This window comes from Echinops telfairi, unplaced genomic scaffold (genome assembly GCF_000313985.2).
Source record: "Echinops telfairi isolate 266 unplaced genomic scaffold, ASM31398v2 ScPeMD7_7469;HRSCAF=8507_1, whole genome shotgun sequence".
In the NCBI taxonomy this organism is placed as follows: domain Eukaryota; kingdom Metazoa; phylum Chordata; class Mammalia; order Afrosoricida; family Tenrecidae; genus Echinops; species Echinops telfairi.
The window spans coordinates 80,064,808-80,086,855 of NW_022111373.1; the positions used below are offsets into that span (position 1 = coordinate 80,064,808).

A 22,048-nucleotide genomic window follows, 5' to 3' on the forward strand; every position below is an offset into this window, starting at 1 on the left:
GAGCGGGGCTTGGGCCCCCCCAAGGCCCTCCATCTGAGTGACTTTCCTGTACCCAGGAACATTTCCCAGAGCTGGGCTCAGCACGATTGCTTCCGTTTCTGCTATGTCACAAAGTCCCTGGGAGGTCCTCATTGCGAGGATTTGTCACTTTGGGCTTTCCTTGTCCATTACCTCCACATACTTTGGCTTAAAAAGATAGCACCGTCGTCTTCAGAGATCTTTCTCTTTCTGGCAGATAAAAGATTCGACGAGCTCGGTGACAACGACAGGCGTAGAGCTAATATTGAACTCTTACTATTGGCCAAGCCCCTGACACGAATCATTTCATTTGATCCTCACCATGGCCTTCATAGGAACGAGGATGATTATTGACATTTTATAGAAAATGGAAGCTCCGCCGCACTCTGGATTCTCACCTTCACCTCTCAACTCTGTCACTTAAAGCCCAGCGCTCCATGCAACCATTTTCTAGACAGCTTGATTGGCATATAATTCACATACCATATGGTTAAATCATTTAAAAATATTAAAAGGAGTTTTGTGATTATCATCATAATCGATTTAAGAACATTTTCTTCATTCTTATACCCATTAATTTTAGAGCCTCATTTCGTAGTGGTTGTGCATTGGCTGTTAACTGCAAGGTCAGCAGTTTGAAACCACCAGCCGCTCCTCAGGAGAAAGATGGGAGTTTTAACTCAAAAACTCACAGGGGCGGTTCTACCCTGGCCTATAGGGTTGCTATGAGTGGGCATCAATTCAACGGCAGTGAATTAAGATTCCCTGCCATAACGCTATGGAAGTCTCTATAGATTTACCTGCCCTGGATTTGATATGAAGAAAATCACACGCAAAAAAACCAACAACAGCAACAAAATAAAACACAGAAAAACCTCAGTCTGAAAGAGAGCAGAAGATAATAGAAAGCAGAACAAATTAAAATGTGTCAAAGGGAAAACAAATAATATGTTAAATATTAATCTAACTGTATCTGCAGTAACCCACTTTCCAATGCACACTGCCTGAGGGCAAGATGGTTCACAACCCCAGTCAATGGTCCCAGGGAACTCAATGGAGACTTAATACCCATGGAGACTCTGCACGTGGATGTTGAGCTTTCACTGTCACCCACAGCCTTCTGCAAACTGGGTACTCAGAATTTAAACTGTGATACAATTCCTTCCTCTGATCTTGGATTTTATTATTTACAATCATTGGATCACACAGGCTGACGTGCAATTTCTGTGGGACTTAGCTGACACTTCAGTAAATTGGCTGCTTGCTTAATGACAAGCCCCTAAGACCCCCAAGACTATTCTTTGTGATAGCTAGGCACCATCTGGTTTCTTCACCACATTTTGCATGCAATTCATATTTTTTCCAGCTCACTTTTTAAGAGTAGTTCAAACTGTTTGTTGCAAATTTATATTACATGTTGATATTTACTTCCCTTTTAAAATGTGGAAGAACTGAGATTTAATATCAGAGGCAGACTAGTGTTCCTCATTAGAACAGCTGAGGGCTCAAGCGAGGGGGCGGAGCTGAAATCAGAGTCCTCAGGACTAAAGTATTTACCTGCACTCTCCCTCCTCCCTTATTTTAAAGACTACTCAGTGCCCTCCAGCAATTAAAAATATGGAACCATAGCCTACAACCCAGAATAAAGTGAAGGAATTCAATTTTGCATCCCTCTGAATCAGTCCAGCTTCTAGAGCAGCGGTTCTCAACCTGTGGGTCTTGACCCCTTTGGAGGTTGAACGACTCTTTCACAGGGGTTGCCTAAGACCATCGGAAAACACAAAGCATTTCACAGTATATCATTACATATTGTTTTGTGATTAATCACTATGCTTTAATTATGTTCAATTTGTAACCATGAAAATATCTCCTGCATATCAGATATTTACATGACGATTCATGACAGTAGCAAAAGGACAGTGATGAAGTAGCAAAGAAAATCATTTTATGGTTGCGGGGGGGGGTGTCACCAAAACATGAGGAACTGCATTAAAGGGTCGCAGCATGAGGAAAGGTCTAGTGCCTGTAGCCACAGATAATAACCAAAAGAAGAGCCTCCCCATTCATGGGCCAAACCCACTGCTGGGTCTAGTCTGACTCGTCGTAAGTAACTCTACGGGACAAAGAACATCTGCTCCATGGGGTTTTGGAGGCTGTAAGTATTTGCGGAAGTACACAGCTTCATGTTTCACTCGAAGGGTTCGAACCATGAACCTTTCAGTTCACTTAACCCATAGCCCCATGAGCGATTCCCATTCCACTCATGGGAGCCTAGTACAGAGGACACCTATCCCTCTTTTCAATTCGCTCTGTGGTCCACAGGACTCTGAGCCGCGGCCATGCCTGGACTAGGGTAATAGCGTGGTTGACCCTCTGTGTCTAGCTCCTCTCCCCCTTCATGCATTGGGCGTAATCATCTGTGGCTTAAGCTTGTCAGGCCTTCTGCTGGAATGTGTCCCACCCTTTTTCTCTGGGTCACACAGCTATTGAGCAGCGGAAAGATGAGGCTTTCTGCCCCTGAAAATTGTCAGGTCTTAGAACCTTACAGAGGCAGTTCGACTCTGCCCTGTAGGGTCACTGTGAGTCGAGTCATCTCCACGGGAGTGAGTTTGGATTGTTTTGTTTTGTTTTCTCGTGCAGCTGGGCAGAGGAGACAATCAAAGACCAGCAAAATAAAGAGAAGTGAAGTGGCAGTACATGCTATGACATGGCTGAGTCTTGAAAACTTAAAAGCAAAACAAAACACTCACCACCTTCCAATCAATTCTGACTTGTGGCACCCCTGTAGGACAGAGTCGAATTACCCTGCAGGTTTCCAAGAGTTTAACGCTTCACGGAAGTAGAAGGACTCATCTTTCGCCCAAAGAGTGGCTGTTAGTTTCAAACTGCCGACCTTTTGGTGAGCAGCACAATGAGTGACCCAGCACCCCACCAGGGTTCCTTTGGAGACATTAAGTGGCGTGAAATGAGTCAGAGCCGGAAGGGCAAATAGTATATGCTGCCATTTATATGAGCTAGCTCGATGCAACACAGGCCTAGAGATCACTGTTCATTAGTAGTTTCCAGGGACAAGCGGAATGGGCACGATGTGGGCATTGCTTGTAGGATGTCGCATTTCTGTCCAGAGTGATGGAAACATTGGAAAAGGATCGTGGTGATGGGTCACAGCATGGTGCCTGTTATTAATCTTACTGAATGGTACTGGGACGAATGGTGACTGTTTTGTCACATATATCTCACCATAATAAACATTTGAAAAGGCAGGCACAGCCTTCCTTGTTGTTACATTCCATTGAGTGCGCATGACTAAGACAAGTGCTGAATGCAGGTCAGACTCAGACATTCGGACAGCAAGATAACTCCAAATCATCAACAAAGGTAGAGGCTGTTGGTTTTCTAGAATAATCTATCACTGGAAATGCTCGTGTAGAATCCCTAAGTTCCCAGCTTTTTGCCTTAGCTCTTATGAAGAACTGGATAAAAACTTGCTAATAAATATACCTCTGCTAGATCATTCACACATATGCAAGACTGAACACAGGCAGATGTACCTTAATAACCATCTCTATTGAGAATAAAAGAGAGAAACTATCCTTGTATAGGACTTCTCCTGAGCCTGTGGCTAGCAGACCGACTCTGTCACCATTTCTTGTTCTTGGATCATCATTTTCAAATGAATGAAACCACTTCACATAGTCTGAATAGCAAGCTTGGAACTATAGAACCCTGTTTCTGTATTCAAAAGTGATTCTTGCTAGTAAGGAAGCAAGAAGTTCTTAAAATTTCCAAACATGAATCATCAAAAAAATACAGAACTAACTATTCATTAAATATACGTGGATTATCTGTGACAATTTGTATTGCCAGACTGGCATCCTGTTAACACCCGGGATTCTTTGAAGTTCACAGCTAAGGTTTCCACTTGTTACATCTGCTCATCTTTGATGGTCAGCTCAAATCTCATCTCCACAGCCACCTGAAGGAAATGCAGCTTTCACTAATAAAAATTCAATCCAGAATCTCCATCATCGGCCTTAAAAGTATAGCTCAGTGGAAAAGGAAAACCAGTGAGAGTCTCGGGGTTCAGCACACCCTGAGTTCTCCTTTCCTGGCTTCTCTATGGGGCTGTTCCTCTGCAATAGCCTTTGAGGGAAGGGAGGGAAGAGGATGAGGCTGTACATGCCCCTTGAACATTCAGGTCCCGAACACATCCAAGTCCTTCCTCAGCTTCCTCACAGCCAACCAAGGAGGGGCTAGAATTTCCAAACCCTGCTGTCCTTGGAGGCTTGGAGACAAAAGCGAAAAACAAAACCCACTGCCATTGAGTCAGTGCTGACTCAGAGCGTTGCTACAGGACAGGGTAGAACTGCCCCCTTTGAGTTTCTGATCCTATATCTCTTTACAAGAGTAGGAAGCACCCTGTCTTTCTCCCTTGGGGTAGTTCGTGGTTCCCATGGCTGACTTTGCAATTAGCATCCCAGTGCATAACCACTGCATCACCAGTGCACTTGGAGACAACAAACATGAAAAAAATCTTCAGGGCAGTTGTTTCTGTTTTAAACGTTCAACATCTGCATAAATTGCCTCACAGAAGAGGGACAAGGTATGTATACACACAATATCCTCTGATGGCCCATAGGCTGAGTTTATCATCCCAGCTAGCGACTCAAGTCCTGTTTGCCCTTCTGTAAAATAGGAGTGCTAATAGCATCCATCTCATAATGATGACAAAAACTCACTGCCAGCGAGTTGATTTGGACTCATCATGACCCTATAGGAGAGGGTAGAGATGCCCCTTTGGGATTCCAAGACTTTAAATCTTTCTGGGAGCAGAAAGCCTCATCTTCTCCTGAGGGAGCGGCTGGTAGAATTGAACCACAGATATTGTGGTTTGTAGCATAGCCCACTACACCACTAGGGCTCCTGGGACAGAACCGGACTGCCCCTGTGGGTTTCTGAGACTGTAAATCTTTATGGGAATAGAAAGTATCCTCTTTCTTCCACGGGGCTGTTTTCAAATGACTGCCCTGCGGTTAGCAGCCCAATGTATAGACCTCTATCCCAGCAGAGCCCACACTCACTGCCACCAGTCAATGCTGACTCATCGCAACCCTGTCGGACAGGGTCGAACTGCCTCTGTGGGTTTCTGGACTGTAAATGGGCGTAGAAAGCTTCATCTTTCTTCCACGGAACAGCTGGTGGTTTCAACTGCCTAACCTATAATCATGAGACATTTCAAGACAGGTTTGGTATGGTGTTTTCCATATTGTAAATGCTCCGTGAATATTAAATAGCCATAGCCTTATTTAAATGAACCTCACTTTGAGCAATTGCTTTTTCAGATCAGCATTTTTTTTTCTTTTCTCTTCCAAAAGTAGCATTCAGCAGGCCCTTTGAAGGCTTTAAGATTTTTATCTTCAACTAAAGCAAACAAACAAAAAAAAACATTCTCAGGAGCATGACTCACTCAGTCCTCCTCACACAGGCTCCACCTGTGAGCCTGCACCGAATCCAGCTTCTGTCTGACTTCCATGGGGACTCTTTCCTTGGAGCGGTTTAGACCAGTGTCAGAGATTGCTGGAGCAAAATACCACCAAGTGACTGGCCTTAAACAGCAGAAGTGTATTGTCTTGTGCCATTCTGGGGGTCAAGGCATCCCGGGGCCATTCTCTCCTTGTTCCTCTAGGGCAGTGTTTCCAAAGTAGTGGTGGGAGGCTGCAGAAACAGAGACCTGCACTTTATCCTGCATTATGAGCTGCAGGGCAAATGTTTTTCATCGCCAACAGCACGCTGAGCCTTCTTTTTTTTTTTAAACGGGGCCACAGGCCCAATACATTGGGGGTCCCATGCTCTAGAGTCTAGAGCAGCGGTTCTCAACCTGTGGGACACGACCCCTTTGGGAATCTAACAGCCCTTTCACAGGGTCACCAGATTAATAACATTAGCAAGATTACAGTGATGAAGTAGCAACAAAAATAATGTTTTGGTTGAGGGTCACCTCAACATGAGGAACTGTATGAAGGGTCCCGGCATTAGGAAGGTTGAGAACCACTGGTTTTGAGGAAGGTCCTTCCTGGTCTTTTCTGTCTTGTGGGAGCCCCGGGTGGTTTTCGGCATTGCTTGGCCTTTAGATGCATCTTTATAAGGCATGTCTCCCTCCCCTGTGTGACCCCATCTCCATTTCTGTTCTCCTCTTTGAAAAGGCATCACCCAGAAGGAGCTAGGGCATACTAAACATGGGCATGACCTTGTTATCTAATCTATTAACATCGTCAAGGAACAGTCCTGTTTCCAAACTGGGTCTCATTCCCAGATTACCAAAGATTAGAATTACCACCTCTCTTTTTGGGAGACACAATTCCATCATATACCAAACACCGAGAGCCACAAGAAAGTGGCTCATCCATCCTCTCAGGGGCCCCGGGCATGGGTTCCTCTTGGGAGGGTCCGCACACATGAATAACCAGCCTCCTCCTCACTGTCTCGGTCAGCTGTGTGGGAAGGAATTCAACCGGATGCACAACCTGATGGGCCACATGCACCTGCACTCGGACAGCAAGCCCTTCAAGTGCCTCTACTGCCCGAGCAAGTTCACCCTGAAGGGAAACCTGACTCGCCACATGAAAGTCAAGCACGGGGTCATGGAACGCGGCCTTCACTCGCAAGGTCAGTGCTCCTCTGGGAGCTGCCAGGTCGATGGGTGGGGAGGGGGCCTCCCCAAAACAGATAGGGATGGAGGAATTTTTTGGCTTGGGTTTTTTTTTTTTGGGGTGGGGGTGCATTGCTTTGGAGGGATCCCTTTCTTTCAAAAAGGAGCCTAGATGTTAAAAGCACAGCCAAGGAGCAAGAGCAGGCTTACCATGTTTATATATATGTATGTGTATATATATATATATATATATAAATTTAAGCCAATATCTGAAGATAATAAGTAAAAGTGAAATGTAGACAGTAAGTGGAAGATCATAGGAATGACAGTCCACATCATCTGTGCTTCCTTTGTCCTAGACCTTGTATGTGGTACACTGTGGCTTTCAATAGTCACACCTTTCGGCTGTCCAACTGCCAGCGAGTCACTTTTGACTCATGGCTGCCCTGTAGAGCACAGTAGAATTACTCCTGGGCTGGAGGAACTTCTATTATCCCAGTGTTACGGATGAGACGACCGAGACTTCACGAGATGAAGTTGGCCAACAGTGTGCTCAAGTGAAAAATTGCAGTGGCAGAATTGGAAGCCAGAGCTTTCTGACGCCAACGCCTCCACTCTATTCCATTTGTGGCCTGTTGACAGAGGGAACAGGACTTGACCTCTTCCTTTCTGAAAAGCAGGCCTTCGCCTCTGCAGTAAGCAGTGGTGGGTTGATAGCTGGCCAGGTCTCCTTTGCCTGTCCATACTAGATGTACCCAAGAACAAGCCTTCCTGCTCCATTCGGCTGACGAGGTCTTTGTAAGGCAGGGACTGTGTGCCCCTCTCAGAGTCCTATCGGAACTCATGAGAAGTTCTTCGTTCCTTTAGCTCCTCAGCCTCAGAGCCCATAGCAGGGAAAAGTCTATGGTCTGAATTCACAGGGCTCTTTCTTAGTCATCTATACAGCAAGCCCTTTTAATAAACCTCTGCACCTCTGCCAAAGGCAGTGAGCTCGATGGGGATGGAGGCCATCTTTGTCATCCGGGAGGACTCTATGCAGGTGGACAGAAGATAGTTCTATGTATAGGTTACAAAGTAATATTAACTGGCTACTGCTTATTGATCACTATTGCCAAGCACAGGCAAAAGCACTTCAGAGACATTATTGCTCAATTCTCTGGGAGAGTCGATGTTCATTCCCATTTGATGCAGGGGGAGACCAAGGCCAGGGGTGTTGTCTACAGTGCTCAAGGTCAGAAGCAAGTCTGGAGTCCCAACTCTTATTCCAACTCGAGCATGTCTGAAATTGAGCTAGGAAATCGAGGTCGTGGATTTTGAGACCTGGGGGGATTTGTCTTGGATTCTGCTGCTTCTACTTCCCTTGCAAAAGAAGAGGTGAAATTGAGATGCCTAGTCATTAAAAAACAAACAAAAAGACACATGCACGCAAGCATGAAACAAAACAATTGTGGCTTTCAGAGTATTCCCGATGAGATTCTGAAACTCACTGAATTTATGGTGACCCCTGGATGACAGGGAACCTCAAAAACACCCTGCCATCGAGTCTGTTCTGACTCATGGCAACCCTATTGGACAGGGTACAACTGCCCCTGTGGGTTTCTGAGACTGCAAGTCTTTGTGGGAGTAGAAAGCCTCATCTCTTTCTCCCACGGCGCTACTGGTAGTTTCAAATTGCTGATCTTGCAGTCGCAAGACACGGCCTGGAGTTTAGGCCAAAGCCCTGGAAAAATTCTGGTCTAAAAACAAAAGCAGTTTTTTTGGTTGGTTTTTTTTGGTTTGTTTTTCCTGAGAACATTTTTCACCGGAATCATTTGTTGCATCTCTAGTTGCCTGAATCACTTCCCAAGCTAAGCCTGGATTTTTCCAGGAGAGGACAAGTTTGCTCAATTGCCAGAACAAGAAACACTCAGTAAGGACAGAGTGTGTCACCCACCCCCTGCACCGCCCATCAAAAACCGTAACTTGTCACCCTGGCTTACGCCAATGCTCAGTCCTCACAAGGCCCCTAGCCGCAGCGTCATTCTTCTGGAGCAAATGAAGAGCATTGCTATGTATCCGTGAGATGCTGTGGGGGGAACTTTGACAGGCTTGCATCATCACGCCTTCGCCTACAAAGGGTATTCATATTCTCACAGTCAAGTTTTTGAAGCGTCGCAACCTTCATGACCTAGATTTAAAAGACTGCTCCGGTGTCTCTAACAAGATTAAAAGGACAGACAGCTTTGTTACCTGGCAGTATCATACAGGAAGCAAAGATGGACATCAGATGGGACCCCAGCCCAGAAGCCGGGTTCTCCTGTGGTACAGCAGGATCTACTGGATCTCCTGGATGCTGTCCTTTCCATTTCTTTTCAGTACTCCTGTTTCAGGGATGGACCTTCAGAGTCTGACGACTGGCTCATAGTTGGTCGTAATGAATGATCAACTCAGATGACATGCTACTACATATCTGTTGGCACTAAGAAGTCCACCCCTTTATAAACCCTTCAAGGAGTCCTGGTAGCACTGTGGGGAAGGGCTCAGCTACCAACCAAGAGGTTGGTGGTTTGAACCCACCCACAGGGTGGTTCTCTCCATGAGAGAACTGAAAAACCAAATTCACTGCCATTGAGACAATGTTGACTTAGAGTGGCCCTATAAGATGGAGTGGAACAGCCCCTTGGCTTATCTCCAAACAAGCAGCCATCTGAGTGAGAGTTCAACTAAGTCCACGTGGAGGAAGCACACTGTCATCAGTCATTGAAGGACGGGAATCTATATAATCCGAAGTCAAAGGAGGGTGAGTATCAGGACCTCCAGTGTGAGAATCTAATGTTGCAGAAGGCGATGGATGACAACGGGCGCCCAAGATCCATTTGTGGAACTACCTGGGAAATAAGCCTCCGGAGAACTCCCCCTGTCTAAAACTGAGGGACGGGAGGAAAGTGTTCACTGCACAGCGTGCTTGGGAAAGAGGAGTACAGAAGACCAAAGGCGTAAATCTGACTTGAACAGTTGACCGTCTATCAGTAGATCCCCCTGTGATGCAGGCTGGACCTGATCTGGTTTCCAAAGTTTTCTGTATTTTTGGTTTGTATTGTTTCATTTGGCCTTTGTTCATTCATAGTAGAGTGTCTCTCAGAGGTGTTATGTCAATGGAGGTCACCCTCTTGAAGCTGCGCATATGCCTTTGTGTTTTTCTGTGTATGAACCCCAGGATGGATGAACCTACAGTGATAGCAAGTAGAATAAGGGGCTCAAGGGGGAGGAGAGTATAGTGGTGGTAGGGGTGGGGTAAAAGGGAAGCGATGTCAAGGAGTCCATGTAGAAAAAGAATGTCTGGAAATTGATTGTGGTAGCAATTGTACAAATCTATGACGTGATTGACCTGTGGAATGATATATGTATTAAATCCCAATTAATAATAACTTTTTTAAAGACAAAAAGAACACCCCCTTTGAGTTTCTGAGACTGTAAATCTCCACTGGAATCGAGAGCCTCATCTTTCTCCCACAGAGCGTCTGATGGTTTCAAACTGCCGACCTTGTGGTTTGCAGCCCAGTGCCTACCCCACTATGGCACCAGGGCTCCTTCCATGAGGGAAAGATCTGTCCATTTGTAAAGATACAGTCTAGAAAACCCTATGGAGCAGTGCGACTCTGTCACATGGCGTAGCCCTGAGTGAACACCCACAACACGGGGCCTTCCAGCTGAGACGAAGAGTGAGACCCTCAGGACCCACCCTGTGTGGCACCAAAGATGGTTGCGGTTCATCAGGGCCTTTGTATTCTGTTCTTTTATCTTCTGTGGACTGTGTCTGCCATAGAGGGCCGTGCACAGAGGGTGACTTCCAGAACCCCAAGTTTAGGCTCTTGTTTTCAATATTTAGAATCTACCATTCCTTTATTTTTTCTTACAATGAAATAATAGTCTGCAGTCGAAAGTACAATAAACCTGTTAGAAGAAAAAATTAAAATCTAACAGTCACCTCAGAATCATTGTGATATTTTGCATCTACTCTTCCAGTTCTCTGCTTTTTTGTTTTGTTTTCCTAAGGTAGGTAGGTGAGAGATAAAGTTGGGTCTTCATTAAAAATACATGTTTGGGTGTTTTTACTTAAGAGAGTGTCTTTTATGATCATTACTAAGTAGTTTATAGTATGGCTCTACTGTAATGTATTTAAGCCAACCTCTATTTTGAAATGCGTAGATTGATTTCTTTAGTATAGTTTCACAATACTAAGCACTGTGAAGATGAACAGCCTTACACATGCTTGGTTTTCTGCACCTGCCTGATACCTTTCATTGTGTCATTTCTCAAAAAGGATAATTGCCAAGGATAATGCCTGCCTTCAAACAAACAAGCAAAAACCCTCAACTTTTGGTGCCAAATTCAAATTCTCCTTGAGGGGCTGTGCCGATTTAGACACCAGCTCAGACAATGCCCATAGCTCCACATCCTGCCTGTGGAGTATCTCGTTTTAAAGTGACCCCCTGTCATCGTTCGCTCTCCTTTGCTCTTGCAGGCTTTGGAAGGGGAAGGCTTGCCCTGGCTCAGACGGCAGGTGTCCTGAGGAGTCTGGAACAGGAGGAGCCCTTTGACCTTTCCCAGAAGCCCCGGGTGAAGAGGCCAGCCTTCCACTCTGATGGGGAGAGTGCCCGGGGGAGCTCCTGCCATGAGGAGGAAGAGGAGGAGAACTGCTATGAGGTTGAACCCTCCAGCCCTGGCCTTGCTCCCCAGAGCAAGCAGCACTGCTCACCCCAGGATCTATCCAGAAAGCCCAAGCAGGCCTCAAGGTCTCTTGGAGAGCCCAGTGAGGAGGAAGAGGCCGTGCAGAAAGAAGCGCTGGAGGAGAGGCGCGGAGACACTCCTGATGCGGAGGGCGGTCAGGAGCGAGTGTTTGCCCACCGAGAGGAGCGGCTGAGCCGCAGGGCTCTGCAGAGCGCCCGGCGGGGCCCCTCTTTCTCTGATTACTTATACTTTAAGCACAGGGATGAGAGCCTAAAAGAATTACTGGAGAGGAAAATGGAAAAACAAGCTGTGCTTTTAGGTATCTAAGTGGACCGTTTTAACATCGCGTCTGGAAATGAGAATGAAGAGTTTCAAATATAGCTTTCTGCATGAATTGTAATTTGCTGGGGACTGGCCGGTGTTGCAAATCTTGACAAACGGCTCAGACCCAATGAACAGGGACAGGCCAAGGTCATGCCGGTGCCTCTCAGGACGTTTGCTGGGCTCTCCTCAGCACTGGGAACACACGAGCAGGGACTTCTCAGGTGTGGTTTTGTTGTCAGCTCAGTATAAAAAACTGTGCATATTCATCTGGGTATCTGGTTGAAGCTGACTCTGAGGTGCTTTTAGAAATTCTCTTTTCCTTTGACTAATATGCAATACATGACAGATTTCTTGGTAGCTGCAAAATATGGTGCTTCACCTGTTACCTTATTAATAACTGTAGGGACCCTTAGTTGTTGAATTCATGAGAGCGATCATAGTTTTTTCAGAAAAATGGAAACCGTGGTAGGTTTCATTTAAAACTACTTTTTTAGTATACATAAAAAATAATCTGTATTAAAAATAAATTAAAAATGACAGAGGAGGGTGCGTCTCAAGTATGACCAGAGGCTGGCATGGACTGGTGGTTGTAGAAAGAACATTTCAGGAGAACAGGCATCCTTTGGACTAAGGAAGCACCAGCAATCCTCCGATTACAGCCGGCGTCCGTCTCGTTCTCTTCTCTACCTTCATCAGACGGTAGAGATACGCTTTCAGCTGTCTCAGAGGTGCCCAGGGGTTCCCACTCTTCTGACTGCAGGCAGTCCTGGCGGAGCCCCCTCCTGGAGACCATTGCTGCCTGGCGTGGGCGTCTCATATCCCTCAAAGTCGCTTTAGGAAGAGGGTCTTCATGGGAATAGATTTCTTCCCGGTGCTAGACCGAGGAGGGAAGTTCTCCCTGAAACCCAAACCCCAGCTTATTTGGAATAAGTTTTAGAATCATGATCAGTTTGTCGTTAATCAATGAGACAGCGAGCTGGGTTCTCAATCCAGGTTGTGCCGCAGAACCACCTGGGGAGGCTTCTGAACAAAAGGCCGAGGATCCGCTTCTGAAGAGCCATCGAGTGAAAACCCTGCTGACACAGCTCTGGCCTGACACGCGAACACACGGGACCACAACAAGCCGGAGTTGCCTTGATAGCACCGGTTATTTTAGGCTGTGTTTTCGTTTGTTTCCTTGAAACAAGTTGTTGCTTTTCTGGTTTGGTTTTGTTTTGTTTTGTGGAGGGAGACTGTGTAAAGGCGCCAGTGCCCAAGCTCATGCTCAGGGATTCCAATGCTATGCCTTTGCGATGGAGGCTCCAGCGTTGCTATCTTCCAACTTCCTCCAGCCGTTTGGTATGGGCGACCCAGAGTTGAGAAAGATCGACTGAGCTAAAATACTCCTCACCCATTTCTCTGGACTCCAGGACCCTCTACCAGGGGCTCTGTAAATATTTCCCTTCCTGGCTTCTGGCGCATTAAGGCAAAGAACACGACACCTCATAATCTTACTGCTGCCTCGGTTTTCTTACCTGTTCTATGAAAGGTTCCACATACACACACACACACACACTTTATACAGAAGTATACTTTTCACAATCGAAGATGACGCCTGTGATGGTCATGGTCATTTTATAGATTTGACAATGCAAGGTAAACTACTACAGTGTCTCTTTCTGCCCACTTATTTGAACCATGATTCCAGGAGTGATGATGATATCAATCGTGTGTTGGACCTAACTGCCTTGCTGAGTGTTGAGTACAAAGGAATGGACCCCCGGGATGCTGCTCACCTAGGACCCGGCATAGGCAGTGACCCTACTGGTGCTCTCTGTGGGTAGGTCAGAAGTGCCTCTCTGCTGGTAGTTCAGCGCTTCCTGTCGTGCTCGGGACGGCTTGCGAGTTTGCTCCTCTCCTTCCAGAGTCCCTAGCACGTTCTTTCGGAAGACCTGCCCATCTTTGACAGACGGGTGCCACTTTCTCCTGTGGGCTCAGGGGTTTCTCCAGCCTCTCTTCCTCACCATCCACCCCTGGGCTCCATCACACCATGATGCATTGCCCTTGCCTAAAACCCCACTACCACCGTGAGCAACCCCACACAGCAATAAAGCTGCCTGAGATTCCAGCTGGCACCACGGCCTGCGTTCACACAATGGAGAGGGGCAGGGGAGAGAGAATAGGAGGGTCTCTGCTGTTACGAGTGCCGCTTTGGATTGTGAACCTGTTCCAAGTCCTCTTAAACCGTGTTGAAGCTCCTAGGGCTCGGGCAGAATGGTCTGTCAGACCGTCAGCTTTCTGAGTCCTGGCATCGATTCAGCAGCCAAGGGGTTGAGGACCTCCTGGGTGTCCTTCCTGACCACGTGCTCCAGACTGCCAGTTTGTTCCGGGTGTGCCTAACTGCAGTAAGCCTCGGAACTGTAGTGCGCCTGCATGCTTTCTGACCCAAAAAAGTCATGTGAGAAATCAAAGGGGAGTATAGGAGGAACCAGTTAATGTTGAGACGGAGAGAGTAGAGTTTAGAATGATGGTCTCCAAGCTGGGTTGGAAGGTGCCGTGGTCCCTGTCGGGCCCCTCCAGAACTGCTGGGGGAGAAGACACTCTTAGCCCCCATGCCTACTCCACTCAGAGCAGCTCGGATTTCATCTGTTTTATGTTAGAGCCCCAAGTACAGTTGAGTACAATTTCATTTGGAGGGAGGGGAAGTGTCTAAGGAAAGGGATAAAGCTATGTGCAAGACTGCACGCCAAGGTCTGTTTTCAGTTCTTGGCTTCGAGTCTGAGAGTTTTAATTAGATTTTATGCTGACCGGCTGAGAACTAAGACGACAACCATGGTTTGGGATTTCTATGACCTCATGCAATTCTTGGTCTGGGGTGACCAGGGTCCTGGTTTTCCTGAGACAAACCTAGCTTATGCCTATTGTGCACATCATTTCTAACAAAGCAATGAACGCAGTCACTGAGTCAACTCCAAAGCATCATGACCTCGTATCAGGTTTCCGAGGTGGTTCATCTTCATGGAAGCAAACAGCCTCATCTTCCTCTCACGCAGCAGCTGGTGTATTGGACCTGCTGACCTGGCAGTTATCAATCCAATGCTTACCACACAGTGCCACTAAGAGTGTCATCTTAAGTCTCGAAAGGATCCCAGTTTGGATGACAATTTAAATGGGAGTCCTATGCGTGAAGGCAGCACTCAGGATGAATTGGCTACCCTTGCTTACTGGGCTGATCGCCCCATACAAACTTGAAGGAGGACCCTCCAAGGACAGCCTCAGAGAATTAAGGGATGAAGCCTTCAAGGATTATCAATGCTGCCAGCGCCATGACCGCGTGGCATACAGCACATGGTAACCCTTTGAAAATAGGTCAGAACCAAATGTTTCCCAGGATTTTGACCACTTTCACTTGGAGCCAACCCACTGACCAGCCAGGTGGCACCCTTTTTGTTTATCATTTTAAATTCAGGCCCGTGATTTCCCCCCTCTTGCTGACTTTCAATTCCTCTTGCGTTTTCTCTTTTAAAAAAAAAATGTCTGACTCCCCATGGCCATGAGACTGAGGCTGACCTTTCATTAACCCTCAAGGGTAACTAGTATTTCTTTGTATGCGTAGGTGTGTGAGAAAATTCAATGTGTGTACTGCATTTATGAAGCCCTCAAGGCATTTAATAAAATATCGACATCGTGTTTTGAATTATGATCTTTTTCTGCTTTATTGGAACAAAACTTAACAGAGCTAACATTGAAAAGCTTTCACATATTTGGACAATATTACACCAATTGTTGATTTTGTACAAAATTCTGGCTTGCTATTTAAGAAACTAAAACTCCAAGTGTATATCAACCCAAGTTTGTGAATATTGCTTTCTGCATCCCTATAAAAGCAGTTTATCTGACAGTAGCTTGTAGCCTACTTTTGTTTGTGTGTTGTTAATTTAAGCAAATAAAGATATTAAAAACAAACAACCTGCCTTCATGATTTGTAAATGCTTGAGATTTTGTAAGAGCCCTTGTCATCCTCGATCTCTCTGCCAGGCTGATACCATTGGTGGGGGCTACAACGCCAGCACTGTAGTCTCCCTCTTAAGGCTTCAAACAAAAGCAATGACCTGCAACCCATCTGGAATGGAAAATGTACACCTAGCGTACATATCGATGCCCAGGCAAATAAAATTCTGCCCCTTCCAGCATGAAAGGGGCTCAATGTAGTCAACTTCCTACCAAGTGATAGATTTGTCTCCGTTTTAGTTATCTAATATATGTATACACATATATAATATAGGCAATATGTGTGTGTGTGTGTGTGTGTGTGTGTGTACTACAGAATAGAAATGCCACAAGTGGGTAACTTTCACAAATGGCAATTCATTTTCCCATATCTTTTGAGGCTAGAAGTATGAATTCAGGATGCCAGCTCTAGGTGAAGGCTCTTTCTCTGTGTCCACTTTAGAGGAAGGTCTTTGCCTCTGTTCAGCTTCTACATCTAGGCTCCTTAGTGATCACGTGGTGAGAATGCAACATGTATCTCCACCTCTATGCTTTTCTCATCTGCTGTTACATTTCGAGAGAAATCAACTTGACACATCCAATTCTAATATTACTCATTAACATAATAAGGAAACCCCATCCCAATTGAGATTATAGTCACGAGCATTTAGAGTACACACATTTTAGGGAGATGCATAGATCCCCATGGTCTCCTTGAAGGAGGATGTCATATTGAAAACTCAGCATTTGTCGTTGCTGCTGGCATGTTGGACATTCAGCCATGGCCGCACCTAAATTAGGGTTGCTAAATGCAGTCTGTTCGTGAGCACATGCATACTCTATACTCTGCTACAGCCACCAATTAGCTCATATGCTCTCATTTTTCCAACATAGGCAGCTATTGAAAGAGGTCTGATGAAATCAACTGGCCAGGTCACTTGGCTGCCTTGTTATCTAATGCCTCTTTCATAGTGGATGCTATTCCACGAGGATTCATATGTGATATCAAGATTTTATACTTGTGCATGCAAAGAGTGACTGTTTTAGCTAGAATGCTCAGGAATTGCCTTTGGATTAAGTGAAATTAATGTGAGACCTGAAAGATAGAAGGAGACAGCCACCCAGATCATAGAACAAACAAGAGGAGATAGTGTGTATAAAAGTCCTGTCATAGAAGATCATGTCCAATACAAGAGTATTATGGTAGAGAACAGTGAGCAGAGAGCGAAAGCATTACAAGGTGAGGCTGACATGCAAAGTAAAGGGTAAAGGGTATAGGATGACATTTGCATTTTGACTGTCCATTATGGTTCTGTTGTGGAGAATGAATTGGAAGGAAGCCAAGATGATGGCAAGACATCATTAAAAGGTGATTGCTAAGAGTCCATGCTAGATAAGGTTGGCTTGGGTAGAGAAAGCAGTATTGCCTAGTTAGATGTGACTAGTAGTAGTGACTAGTTAGATGTGACTAGTTAAAAATCTGCTCTGGTGGTCCAGTCAGCTCATTCTACTCAAAGCAAGCTTTAATAATATTTTCCCTAACTACAAAAGAAGAAAACATGCCACTTGGTATAAAATTAACTTTCATCAAGCCACTGAATGACAGAAGGGATTAATTTGATTTTTATAGCTATCATAAAATCATGTTCTTTACTCAGTTGGCAGAAGATCATATTTATAACGTGAGATACATAGAAGTAATTCCATCTGGTTTTTCACTTGTGCTCTCGGTTGGAAACTGATGAAGGTGTAAAGAGGCAAGGCCAGGAAGGCAAAGATTCTTGGACATAACTCCTGGGAAGAAATTTCAGAAGTGAAGCAAATGTCTGCAGAGTTAGAAAATCAAGGAACGGGGCTGGAACTCCAAGACCATAAGCGAAGCTTCAAAGTATCTGTTCCATCTCCACAGCCCCTGAGGACATCTCTGGCCCAGCCAGTAAAGTAATACTTGTCCATGATAATGAACTTGCATTGTCATCTTTCGTTAACTAAATGCACTGCGAATATCTTTTCATTTAGAAACATTAAATTCTCAAAGAGTAACCTTTCTGTTATATAAAAAAATATTTTCCAGTGCAGACCTACATTGCCACAATGCAGAATAAATGAGATGTTGCCGTATTGTAAGTCCCCAAGTCAATTATCCCACGGCCTCCTAAGAAGAAACAACAAAAACATGTGTGTGGAATGTGTGCCTGTGCTATGGGAACACAGCGTTCCCAGCCAGCTTTTAGATACTGTCAGGAACATGGCTAATGATTTTTCAAATCTCCTTTCTCCAAGTCTCTAAAGCCTTCAAGCTCAAAACTGTTCCTGTGGAAGACCAGGTGTGAGCACAGCCTGGTTCCCTGAGGCACTGTGATTTTTCCTTCTTTCTTCTTTTTCTTTTTCGTTTTTTTTTGCTCAGCAGAGCTGAGCCAAGAGTAACTTCCAGTCCCATTACAAACCCATCTGCAAGTGAAGGAAGACATGCCCATTTGATAGCTGGGGAGTGACCCTGTGGGGTCCCTGGGGGCCCAGTATCAGTGGCGCTCACTGTTTCCTCTTCTCTGGATGCAACAATATATTAAGAGGCGGGGGGAAAAGAGAAGGTTGGCTCTTTTCATGATTTTCCTTTTTAATTTTTGTTGAAAATGGAACTGTGTTCTCTTGATCCTTCAAACAAATGTAGAGGAAGTGGATGCCAAAAAGTTTCTCATTGCTTCCCCAGAGAGGGTGGCTGTGTTTGTAGTGCAATGTGGGAAAAGTCCTTGTGCATCTGCCGTATTGTTATGCTGTGCCAGAGTGATTTGCAGTAGGAAATGTGGGATGAATACAATTTTTATGTAAGAAAAAGTGATCGAGCCACAGTCTTTGAATCAAAGACCACAATTTGCCCTTCATCTCTTAAGACCTGCTTCCCCTAGCCCCACCCCATCTTTATTCCAAGATGAAAGACATGCAAGTCCACCCTCTGAACTGGACACAATGAGCCCAGCCAGACGTCCTTGCTACTCGGAATGCACTTGGGCAGGGAGGGTGAGTGGGTGAGGGCACTCAGAAAAACAAATCTTCGGTCACAATGGGCAAGGTGAAGGGCTGGCAGCTATGAACGTTTCTGGCATCAAACCTGAAGAATCATCTTTGACTTACATTTACAATATGCAGCGCAAGTCTTCTCATGGGTGGATCTTAACAAACAACTGGTTCTTTGGAAGGAAAATGGATAGTTAATTAAGAGGCATCTTAAAAGGATTATAAAGATACTTCTCAGCTTCACAGTTCACCTTTCTAAGCCTGCTGGCAAATAATTTTGTTTCTTCTTCTAGAAAATAGCAATAATGGAATCCGTTTTCAACTTGTGTCAAATGAGGGGGTGGTTGGGCTAGAATCTATTAATCATTCTGAACTCCTGGAGACAATAGCTGTGTCATTTATCACTGCTGAAGGACAGTTTCCTTTCCAGCCTGCACCAAGTCGGGCAAAGCAAACGGCTTCATGGAAGAGTGGCAGGTTCTCCGTGTCAGAATAATATTTAAAATCCTCAGCTGTGATTTTTCAAGACTGCATACATACATACTTGAGTCCATTACTTCCTCTCACTTCCTAAAAACCAATAGAAAAGAAGAGAAATATGAAGTTGCCTCAATAGAAAAGTCTTTATAGAAAGAAAAAAACAAAAAGAAAAGTTAGGCAGAGCCTTAGAAACAGATCATTAGAATGTCTACCTCTTAGGGGACATCCAGTAAACATTATAACTACTCTTCATTTATCAACTGTCTCATTCCCTGACATTTTCTCTATTACAGCAATACTTTTAAAAATCTGTTATCCAATGATTTCTGTGCATTTACAACATGCATCAAGCAATAATGAACGTCAGGGTATAAAGCAAGAATAGTACTTGCGGTGATAGCTAAGATTGTATGTCATTTTCCCATCATGCTGATTTCCACATGAGACCTGGTCTTTAGCACCCAACCCTAAGTGAGGATGGGTGTAAAGGAGAATAAGCATGCAGCTCTGGGACACAAGCACTTTGGACAGGCTCTATTCTGCTTTAAAGTCACACTGAATCCCTATCTGAGGACACAGGTATTGTGTGGGTTTCAAGGGTGTGTATTTCCAAAAGCTCTGTGTGTCTCCACACTGTTAATCCATTTGCCCTCCTGCAAAGACACTTTACTTTGTATTTAATTTTATCTAATCATATTTTTGCCTTCACCAGATAGTTAGCTCTCTGAGCAAAGGGCTTGGCCACTACCATACCACCTCCTGCAAAATTGTAGATACATTTGAGACTGGATTTAACTACTATATGTACTGGGGATACTATGTTGCTCTTGTTAGATGCCATTGAGCCAGTTCCAACTCAGAGCAACCCAATGTGCCACAGAAAGAAACACGGCCCAGTCCTGTACTAGCCTCGCAATTGTTCTGTTGGAACCGATTGTTGCAGCTATTGTAAATCCATTTTGTCAATGGCCTTCTTCTTAGTCTCTTCCCCTCCACTTTAGCAAGCATGATGTCCTTCTCCAAGGACTGGTCTCTCCTGATGACACGTCCAAAGCATGTAAGATAAAGTCTCACCATCCTTGCTTCTGAGAAGCATTCTGGCTGTACTTCTTCAAAAACAGATCAATTTGTCCTTTTGGCAGTCCATGGTTCCTTCAATATTCCTCCCCAACACCACAGTTCAAATGCATTGTTCTCAGTATCCAACTTTCACATGCATATGAGGCCATGGAAAATGACCTGGCCTGGGTCAGGTGCACCTTAGTCCTCAAGGCAGCATCCTTGGAGTTTTTAAAGAAATGTGTAAGAGTAGTGCATGAACTTAGCAAAAAGTGATTTCAAGGAACCCACGACAAATTGCCATTATTCAAATATATGCACTGACTTGATGGCAGTGAGTTTGGTTGGTTTATGAAGGAAAGAACTTCCAAAACAGTAGTGTGAGGATCCTGGTGAAGTAACTTCCCAGAGAGAAATCTGTTAGACTGGTAAACATTAGCAAAGGCATCCATTTGAACTTTCTGGAGACACGTTGATCACAGGATTTACAACAAATTGATCCACCCACCATCCCCGGACATAGATGACATTCTAACTCAAGTTGCTGTTCAAGGTGCCATCTAGTTCGTTCTGGCTTATAAGAACCCTACGAACAACTGGATGAAATGCTTACATTGCTGTAATGTGTCAGTCCACTATTGCAATCACTGTGTTGAAGGGTTATTTTTATTTTTTTTTAATACTGAATCTCTAGTATGCATGCTATCCCCACCCCACCCCCCTTTTTTTCAGGAACTGGTCTCTCCTGATAGCATATCCAAGGTCTTGGCATCTACATTTCTAAGGAGCATTCTGGTTATACTTCTTCAAAGACAGATTGATTTGTCCTTCTGGTAGTCCGTGGTACTACTGTCAATACTCTCTGCCAACACCATAAATCAAATGTATCAGTTCTTCTGTGATTTTCCTTATTCATTGTCCAACTTCTGCATGGACACGAGGCAATTGAAAATACCATGGCTTGGGTTAGATTCCTCTGAGTCTTCACAGTGACATCGTTGGTCTTTCATACTTTAAAGAGAATGTGTGCATTAGATTTGCCCAAGGGAATATGTCATTTGATTTCTTGACTGCTGCTTCCATAAGCATTGAATGCGGATCCAAGTAGAATAAACTCTTGACAACTTCCATCTTGTCATGACTGAGGATTATGAATTTTTACATTGAGCTGCAGTCCATACTGAAAACTGAAGACTTTGATTTTCACTAATAAGTGCATCCGCCCTCCTCCTTTTCAACAAGCAAGTGTCTGTTGTCTGCATATCAAAGGGTGTTAATCCTCTGTTCCTGATGCTATATAGTTCTGCTTCATATTGTCCAGTTTCTCAGATTATTTTTTCAGCATACTGACTGAATAAATATGGTAAAAAGATACAACTCTGACACACACACATTTCCTGATTGTAAACTACATGCAGCATTCCCTTGTTCTGCTTCAACAGCTGCATCTTGGTCCATGTACAAGCTCTGTGTGAGTGTTCTGGAATTCCCACTCTTTGCAATGTACTCGTGGTTAGTTATGACCTTCTTAGTCAAATGCCTTTGCATAGTCAAGGAAACACAAGTAAACACCTCTCTGGTATTCCAGTCCATGTCCTCTGCTGAATCTGGCTTGAATTTCTGACTGTTCTCTATTGATATGCAGTTTCAACCATTTTTGAATTATGATCAGTAAAATTTTACTTGTATGCAATATTGATAATGTTGTTCAATAATTCACACATTCTATTGGGTTACCTTTCTTTGGAATGGTCACAAATATGCATCTCTTCTAGTTCGTTGGCCAGGTACCTGTCTTCCAAATTTCCTGAAGAATCCAATGTT

At 44.6% G+C, this 22,048-nt stretch overlaps 1 protein-coding gene across 1 annotated transcript in view; it reads left to right on the forward strand.

Moving 5' to 3' along the window:
• ZNF366 (zinc finger protein 366) overlaps positions 1 to 15,579 on the forward strand; it is an 83,386-nt gene extending 67,807 nt beyond the window's left edge. The window contains exons 4-5 of the mRNA XM_004703546.2: positions 6,510 to 6,684; positions 11,172 to 15,579. Of these exons, the coding sequence (XP_004703603.1) occupies positions 6,510 to 6,684; positions 11,172 to 11,704 (708 nt within the window). The 3' untranslated portion in view covers positions 11,705 to 15,579. The remainder of the gene's footprint in view (positions 1 to 6,509; positions 6,685 to 11,171) is intronic.
• Positions 15,580 to 22,048: the final 6,469 nt, after the last annotated feature.